Raw genomic sequence first — 8,721 nt, forward strand, 5'->3', positions numbered from 1 at the left:
GCCGCGAGCCCGCCGGAATCCCTTCCGGTCCGGCCAGCCGGGCGCTTCCGGCCGGAAGGGGCTCCATGGGAGGTGGGGGGAACTGAAGGGAAGTCCCGCCTCTGCCGCTTCTCGGAAGCTGGGGACACCGCCACGCACCTGGCTGAGTCCGGGAGGGGCGGGCAGGTGAGGGCGTCGTCGCGCCGAGACCCCCAGCTGTGACCGTGCCAGGTGACCGGTACCGAGGTCTCGGGCTAGGGCTTGGAACCTTAAGGGAAGAGGGTGGAGGCCGACCTGGGAGCTCGGGGGTAGGGACGATAAACTGGCGCCGAGTGGGGCGGGGGTCTGGGGCCCAGAGCGACGCCCTGTGCTCAGGCTGTACTGAGTCAGCAGCGCCCCCTCCTTCCTGTCCCCTGCCCGCTCCCCAAGTCCAGTTGTTCCTCCGGCACCGTGGTGCTGGCCGCACGTCCTGGGGTCCTCCACCCCTGTGTACTCGTCCTAGCCGCTCCCTAACGTGGTGCTGACCTCCGACCCCTCCTTGTTTCCTTCTAGAACTGATTCCGGAGCTGCCATGATTGAAGTGGTAGCAGAGCTGAGCCGGGGTCCTGTGTTTCTGGCAGGGGAGGCTCTGGAGTGTGTGGTGACTGTCACCAACCCGCTGCCCCCCACGGCCACTTCTGCATCCAGGTGGGGATGCCGGTACTGAAGGCAATGGCCGGTCAGGAGGAAGCCAGCTGTCTGGTGCTGAGGCAGCGCCCAGGCTGCCCTGTGGCTGCACTACCACCTTCTTGCTCACTGTGCTCTCATTTAACAGAAGGTGCAGGTGGTGTGGTCCCCCACTGCCTTCCGCCTTTTCCTCCATCCTCCTTTTTAACCGCAGTATACTTCTCCTTGTTTAATGGTTTCTCTTTGTCATTCTGGATTTCCTGATGCTAGGACAGCCACCTGACCTTAGACCGACAAGGGAGTGGTAGGGAGTTTGGGCAAGCATTTGAATGAGGTCAGGGACTACTCTCTGATGCCTCCTTTGTCTCTCCCCACAGTGAGGCTCTGGCTTGGGCCAGTGCCCAAATCCACTGCCAGTTCCATGCCAGTGAGAGCCGAGTGGCTCTGCCTCCACCTGACTCTAGCCAGCCAGATGTACAGCCCGACAGCCAGACTGTCTTTCTGCCACACCGAGGTTAGAGATGGGGCATTTGCCTTGGGAAGAGGGTGGGGTCATTGTCACCCAAGAGTGAGGCTGTTAAACTGTTCCTGTGGATGCTTATAGTCTGTCACAGTGGGGATCGGGGAAGGTAACTGTTGCTTTGGAGATAGAAAACTGCTCCCTTTTCACGACAGATAGGGATTGGCAGCCTTTAGCCGCCTCCACTTGCTGTACTAGCCTCGTGCACTGCCGGGCTATGGGTTGTTAATCGCAGTGCTTCTTACCTTTCCTTAGGTGAAAGGGGTCAGTGTATCCTTTCTACTCCACCAAAAATTCTGTTCTGTGACCTGAGGCTAGACCCTGGAGAGTCTAAATCATGTGAGTGACTGTCCCCATCCCTGAACGGCCTTCCGAGTCTCCTGGAGGGAGGATCCTCTGGCTGCCTCTAGCTGCTCTGACTGCTACTTCCCAACCAGACTCCTACAGTGAAGTGCTGCCCATAGAGGGACCTCCCTCCTTTCGGGGTCAATCAGTCAAGTACGTCTACAAACTGACCATTGGCTGCCAACGAGTCAACTCGCCCATCACTTTACTCAGGGTTCCTTTGAGGGTTCTTGTTCTGACTGGTAAGAAGGGGATTTCTGAAGGGAAGGGCTAGGGAAGAGCCTCGCCAAAGCAGATGGTATTGGAGGGCTTGCTTGAGGGGCTGCAGAGAGGCTTCCTGTTAGGAAGTTGGGGAGAGAGGGAAGCCAGCGGGTGGGGGGGTTCTGGAGGATTGGCTGAGCTGTGTCATTGAGCTATGGCTTCCCTTGCTTTCAGCCCTCTCAGATTAGTCTAAACTCTAACATCCGCTCTTGACTCTGTTCCCTCCTAGCATTGCCTCTCTGTTTATTCTCTCTCTAGGTCTCCAAGATGTCCGGTTTCCACAGGATGAGGCTGTAGCCCCATCCAGTCCGTTCCTAGAGGAGGACGAAGGTGGGAAGAAGGATTCATGGCTAACCGAGCTGGCCGGGGGGGGCCCTCCGTGAGAGTCCTCTCAGAATTATTCCCACCCCTCTCCACACAGTGGTCCTGTCTCGGAGACAGTCTCCTAACCATAGCACACATTTGTGGACCCACTGATATCTCAACTTCTGATTAGAAAGGAAAGCCTTTTTAGGCCTCTGGTACCCAGTCTTTGGTAATCCTCAGTGTAGACTCCAGGCTTACAGTTTCCATTTTCCCCAGATCTATACAACATCAGTGATGGCCGAGGGAAAGTTGGGACATTTGGCATCTTCAAATCTGTGTACAGACTTGGCGAGGATGTGGTGGGGACCTTGAACCTAGGAGATGGAACCGTGGCTTGTTTGCAGGTGAGAAGGGAGTGCTGGAAGGAGAGGGCCTGTATAGAGAAGGGTGGCTTGTACAAGTGGACATTGGGGCTACCTGGGTCCCTTTGGTAAGACAGCTTGAGGCTGGGCTAGGCTCTCCCCTAATGGTGAGCATTTCCCAGTGCTGCTAGCACACACCCCTCTTCTTGCTCCCAGTTTTCAGTGAGCTTACAGACTGAGGAGCGCGTGCAGCCTGAGTATCAGCGGCGTCGAGGGGCAGGGGGTGTCCCTGCTGTGTCCCACGTGACTCATGCCCGACACCAGGAGTCCTGCCTGCATACAACCAGAACCAGCTTCTCCCTCCCCATCCCTCTCAGCTCTACCCCAGGCTTCTGCACGGCCATTGGTGAGACCCTGACCATTGTTGGAGAAGGGGGAGGAACCAGCAGAAGGCTGTGTTTAGAGCATAGTGGGTCCTGATTCTGCACACACTTCCAGACATACCCACGTCTGTCTCTGGTCCTTAATGCTTTCTCAGGCCTTCAGCTGCTGCCCTTGTTTCTTGGCATGTGGCCCCTAGATTCTTAGTCATTTGCAGCACTCCTTTCCCACCCCTTCCTGCTGGAACCCTGGGGTACTCCAATTACAGATTTCCCAGGATACTTTCAAGCTCCCTAGTCTTTTTTTTAATTTAAGAAAAAATTTTTATTTGGACCAGAGAGGGACAGAGAGATAAAGAAAGTGAGAGACCAAGCTGCCAGGTCCGGGACTCAAACCACAGTTGGCCATGTGGGAGTCCAGTGCCCTTAACCACCATGCCACCTGCTGCCCCAAGCTCCCTACTCCTGACTGTCCCACTCTTGGGTTGTTAGCTGGTTGGCACTGCTATCCTCTGCACATCTTGCAGGTCCCTACCCTGTGGTTCTTCTCCCTCATGAATGCAGGTTTTTTCCTCATTCACTAACCGTATCCTATTGTTAACTTTTACTTCTGTGGGCTTCCAGTACTTCCACCTTTATCTTCTTCCACAGTATCCCTGAAGTGGCGACTGCATTTTGAGTTTGTAACATCCCGAGAAGCAGGATTGGCACTCCTCCCGCCTGTGGAACAGCCCGAACCTGCCACCTGGACAGGTCCTGAGCAAGTGCCTGTAGACACCTTCAGCTGGGACCTCCCCATCAAGGTGCTGCCTACGAGCCCCACCCTGGTCTCCTATGCTGCCCCTGGCCCCAGCACCAGCACCATAACCATCTGAAATGGCCATCCGCCCATCCTGGCACTAGTTTCTTCAGGATACTGAGAACTCCGCTCCTGGACTCCAGTCAGGCCCACCTTTTCTACCTGGGACCCAATGGCACGGACAATGAGAGGCAGGCTTTCAGCTGTAGCATTAATTTATTTATTCAGAATAAATCGGTAGCTGCTAGTGGTTTCCCTGGAAGTGGCAGCAGCAGTGAGCAGTCAGCAGACAGGTGAGCGGTTGGGTTTAGCTGGAGTGGGGAGCTGGAGTCCCAGGGACTGGAGTGTTAGCTGAGCCCCACTCTGGGTCGGGTCCTCTCCCTTTGCAGGGCAGCCGGGGATCAGATTTTTGCACCAGGGAGAACTGGCAGGTTCCTGCCTCCCGACGTACCTCACACCCGGCCGGGAAGTCGATGGGATGCTGGGACCTGGGGAACCAGGTTATGAAGAAGTCAGCAGAGTGGAGGGCCGCGTTTGCCCCAGCACACATGCCTCTCTCATGCCTTCCTTTCACAGCCTCCTTTAGTGTCCCTTTCGTTTCCCTAAGTTCTCACCGACCATATGTGGTCTTTCCTCTTTCATAGCAGGAGTATTTTCTCTCCAGATCTACCCAACTTCCACCAGTTTGTAGCCTGAAGCCTTATCTTTGACATTCTTGTTGGTACCTGAGGTTTGGCAAGTCTCGTACGACTCTTCTGTTCATTCTGACATCAGAGCCACCTAATTCCTCTGGCCATCCCTCAGTCACTCAAGTCACAGTCATTCCCTCTGGCCGTCTTTGGTCACTCACGTGTCACAGCAGCCCACACCGACAGGATGCAGACAGGTGCAGTGGAAACAGTCCTTGCGGAGCCAGGACTCACCCAGGGTGAAGTATTTCCCCTCATAGTGACAGGGGGCTGGAGAAGAATGGGAAATGTTAGTCGGTGTGGGAGTGGCAGACAGTCTCTTCTGACCTGGGGTGGGAGAGAAAAAGTGCCACTGGCTCACATTTGGTCTTTTTTTGTTTCGCAGCCGGAGTGAGTATTCTGACACAGGATCCTCTCTAAGCCCCCTCCTCCCAACAACTGCTCCTCATCCTCTCCTGTGCCTCAGCCCGCTTTACCTTGAGCTTGGAAGTAGCATTTGCTGTAGACTCCTGGGTACTGGAGGAGCAGAGATGTCACAAAGCAGATGATCCCCCAGCCTCCCAGGGTCCCCTTGGCCTGTCCAGCCCAGAGCATGCCCAGGGCCATTGCTGCAGCACAGCCCTCTCAGACCCTTCCTGGCTTCTGTTCAGGCTACTCTGATCTTGTCTCCTGGCTTCTCTTTGCTTTGCTCCTTGAGTTTTAGTTTCTCTCTCTCTCCCCTGGGCTCTGTCTCACACCATCTCCATGCCCTCTGTTCTCACAGGCTGGAGATGTTTATAAAGTGAGGACCCTGGCCCCCTGCTGAGTAGAGCTGGAAAAGCTGTAACTCTGTTTCCTGAGGTGAGGGCATGAAAACAAGAGGCCTAGCTTTAACAAGCTGTGAGAGCTGATTCATGCCCAGGCACAGCTAGAGGGAGGGAGGTGGCCGTGGAAGGGGCGTTGGACCATTGGACTGGGCACTTCCCCAGCGAGGAGCTGGTTGGGGGTGAGGGCCCCCAGGTGGTCCCTGACCTGGAGAGGAGGAAGCATTCCACTGTGCCCCTCCCCCCACTACCACCACCTGGGTTGTGTATGCTGGGATCCCTGCCTGGACCGGAGGGAGGCATTTCCTGGGGATGGCTAATCCTGTGCCCCAGCCAAACCGAGGAGCTGCAGTAGGGTGCGACGGCCAGAGGCTCCAGGAGAGCAAGCAGGCACCTGGAGCGGGGGACATGTTTCCCTCCTACCCTGGGCAGGGCTGCCCCTTAGAGATGGGAGGGGGGCTCCCTCAGGCCTCCCAGTAATGAACTATCCCTGTCCATTGTTTATCGCCCACAAACACACAGTAGGCTCAAGATCACCATATACCTGGGGTGGTTCTCTGCCCTTTACAGAGAAGATAGCTCTAAATGTCCTGATGGTGTGAATCATTCCTGTTTCACAGAAGTGCTCCCTTTCATCCTACATATGATGGAATGAGATTCTAGGAATGTATCCTTTGACATCCTACCTTGAGTTCCCCACAGGCTCTGCAGAGCCCCAGGATGGGTGATTAAGAGCACGGGCTGTAGACAGACCACTTGCATACAGGTTCTGACTTCACTTGCTAGCTATGTGACCTTGCGCAAATGACCTCAGCTCGCTAGCCTGTTGCTTCATCTATAAATTGGGGATAGTGATGCCAGCTCACGGTGGCGTTATGAGAATGAGATGATGTGTGTCATGTTCTTAGCACCGTCTCTGGCATATGGCTGTCAGAAAATATCAGCTACTGCGATTGGTGCTAAGCTCAGACAAAACGGGTGACATTTTGCCTTTGAATGACATGGAGCAGCTCTGAGTACACAGCCCAGGGCTTGTGATGGAGGCTGCTCTCTCCTGACAGCCATCTGCCCCCTTCATTCCCACGCTCCGTGTCATTCCTACCACCTCTTTCGAAATCAGATACTCCGGGAGCACTTGGTTTGGGTTCTTGTATTGAATTCCGAATGTCTGGTATGAGAAACTTGCTGAAAATTCTGCTTTGTCTAGATCAGTCCCCTCACCTGTCCCCTGTAGAGAGTGTTGTCACCTCAGCTGATTTCAACTTTTTCTCATCAGCTTGCTGTTTCCTTTCTTCCCATCCCACTCATGTGAACTCTCAAGTTGTTTCCGGACACTTTTATGCTAGAATCTCTGTAGTACTAAAGGCGCTGGTCAAGCTGGATTTCTTTTCCTTCTCCACATTTCAGAAACCTTTTGGCTATTCCCCTCCTACCCATCGGGTCAGCATTTTGGCATTTATTCTATTTTTAAGTCTCCATTCCTGTTTACTCCAAAATCTACTTCCTGTCACCTACTGCATCAGATACAATACTTCTGGCCGACTTACAGAGGATCACCCTTCCTGTCACCTCTTCACCACTTAGAAACGGCTTTGTTAGCCCCTCAAATTCCTGGCCATCCTCTTCCAAGAAGGCAGCTTACGTGAATGGAATGGAGGTGCAGGACAGACACACTTTTGACCTAGCCAGGTCTGATACCCTTTCCATTTCAAACTAGCCGAGGTGGGGTGGGGACCAGCAGGCGGTTGAAGCAGGGGCCCTCAGGGAGGTTGGTGTATGGGAGCCCTGAGCTTGGGCTACTCTCTTCTGGAGTAGGTGGCTCAGAATACCTGTCTGGCACCAGGCCTAGAAACCTTGTCAGAGGCCAGGCCCTCTGCAGCTGCCTGGGCCAGTGGCCACCTTCTGCTCCTGCAGCCTGGAGCCAACCCGATAGGGGGCGAGTATGAGTGGGGTGCGAAAGAGCCTGCAGGTGGTGGCAGAGCTGGAAGGTGATGGGGGCCAGCTGAGGGACCGATGTCCCTGAGGTAACGGGACAGGAGGAGCGCAGGCGAGCTGGACAGGAGGTAGGCCTATAGAGGCTGCAGTAGGGGGTCTTCTGGAAAGGGATTGGGCAAAGCCAGGATTCCTCTCCCGAGGCTGGGGCGGTGGGGCGTGTGGGAGGAACCCGTATGCGTGCCTGGGAGTGTAAGTGCGCGCATATGTGTCGGTGGTTGGGGTCCAGCCCACGGAGCCCTGGGGAGCGGCTGTTTGGGGCGCCAGTTGCAGGGGGCGCGGCCGTTGGCGTGCAGCGCCGGGAAGGGGTGGCTGGCGCTTACTGCCCGCGCGGGGACTAGGAAAACATCCGCCGGAGGCCCGGCTGGGCGGCGCTCCAGCGGCGCGGGCAGGTGCGCGGGGCGAGGAAGTGAGCGCATTCCGGCCCCCGGCCCGCCTGCCCTCCGGTGAGTCACTGCCGACCCCCGCCGCTGGCCGCCCGGGTAGGAGGGAAAGGAGGGTTCGGCCTGCGGGGAGCCTTGGGGGCCTCGGAGAGTCAGGGAAGAACCCAGCAGTTTATGGAGGTCAGGGTTTCCGAGGGGACTTCTGTCTTCATCACACACGTGCAGCACAAAACAAGGAACACCAAGGTTGTGACTGCATGGACGGGTGGGCAGAGAGCTCCTGGGAGAACTTCCAGAGGGAAGCGGGCAGTTGGGAGGTGGTGAGGCCCAGAAAGGAAAGGGGAGACTAGGTGGAAGGAGGCAGTGGCCGGATCCCAGAGATAAGGTCTGTCCAGAGGCCTGTGTGGATGGTGATAGGTGAGTTTTAGGGCACAGCGGGACCTGGGGTGATTTGGGATTTCTTGTGGCCAGGTTATCAACCGCTGTGAATTATGGGTTGAGGAATTTGGATTTGGTCTCGCAGGTAGAAGGTAGAATGGAGTCATCGTCCATCTCTGAGCAGAAAGAGCAAAGGGTGGCTTAAAAGCAAGGTTGTCTGTGCCTACCATTACTGTCTGCCTTCCAATCTTTGCCAAAAATTAAGCACGGATCTAATTTTTAATACTCATTTAAAATGGCTTGACTACATCTATCAAAGGATCTAAGTGATTTTCTGACTTTTTTAAAATAAAAAAATTAAAATAGAAAAGTTGGAAAACCTGATTCACTTTTTAATTTTAAAACCCTAAGTGAGGCTATCAAGATTAGTTACATGGCACTGAGTCTTTGTCTTTGCCTTGTTTTCATGCCCTTTTCCCCCACACAGACGCGACTGAACTCTGTGTTGTTAGTGCCTCAACTTTTACATATCAGTAGTATAGCACTTACTTCATGGTCTTCATTCTTAGCCTTCACTTTCTGCAAACTGTTTAACCTGCCCTATGTGTCCTGAATCAAATGCTACAGTATAAGAAAGCAGTTCAGATTTACCAGTATGTGAGGTTACTTACTATCTTCTGTGTATGTATTTGTAACCATGAAGTTTCTACACTTACCTTGTGATTGACAAAGAGAAACCTGAAGATGTTTAATTTACCATAGTATTTTTTAAATAAGTGAAGTAGGTGCTTTTTTTTCCCCCCCAAGAATTATTTAACTTTATTTACTTTGTAATTTGAACAGAGAGGGACACAGAGA

At 54.1% G+C, this 8,721-nt stretch overlaps 3 protein-coding genes across 4 annotated transcripts in view; 1 reads left to right on the forward strand and 2 right to left on the reverse strand.

Moving 5' to 3' along the window:
* The window catches only part of LOC102467827 (non-lysosomal glucosylceramidase), a 28,044-nt gene extending 27,834 nt beyond the window's left edge, over positions 1-210 (reverse strand). For both annotated transcript variants that reach the window (XR_003548511.1, XM_006143164.2), the window contains exon 1: positions 139-210. The gene's annotated coding sequence lies outside the window, so the exon portion shown is untranslated. The remainder of the gene's footprint in view (positions 1-138) is intronic.
* On the forward strand, positions 73-3,865 carry RGP1 (RGP1 partner of RAB6A GEF complex). The gene is given in 9 exon segments (XM_006143163.3): positions 73-210; positions 532-666; positions 1,023-1,159; positions 1,421-1,504; positions 1,603-1,752; positions 2,030-2,191; positions 2,354-2,481; positions 2,656-2,845; positions 3,471-3,865. Coding segments are annotated over 8 exon segments (1,191 nt in total). The 5' UTR covers positions 73-210; positions 532-550; the 3' UTR covers positions 3,695-3,865.
* A 29-nt stretch (positions 3,866-3,894) lies between these two features.
* MSMP (microseminoprotein, prostate associated) lies at positions 3,895-8,721 on the reverse strand. Its single transcript, XM_006143162.3, has 3 exons — positions 4,784-8,721; positions 4,469-4,577; positions 3,895-4,106 (listed from the first exon to the last, which is right to left on the reverse strand). The coding sequence occupies exons 1-3, from the start codon at positions 4,911-4,913 to the stop codon at positions 3,926-3,928; spliced, it is 420 nt and encodes a 139-aa protein (XP_006143224.1). The 5' UTR covers positions 4,914-8,721; the 3' UTR covers positions 3,895-3,925.

Source organism: Tupaia chinensis, unplaced genomic scaffold (assembly GCF_000334495.1).
Source record: "Tupaia chinensis unplaced genomic scaffold, TupChi_1.0 Scaffold000093_1, whole genome shotgun sequence".
In the NCBI taxonomy this organism is placed as follows: Eukaryota; Metazoa; Chordata; class Mammalia; order Scandentia; family Tupaiidae; genus Tupaia; species Tupaia belangeri.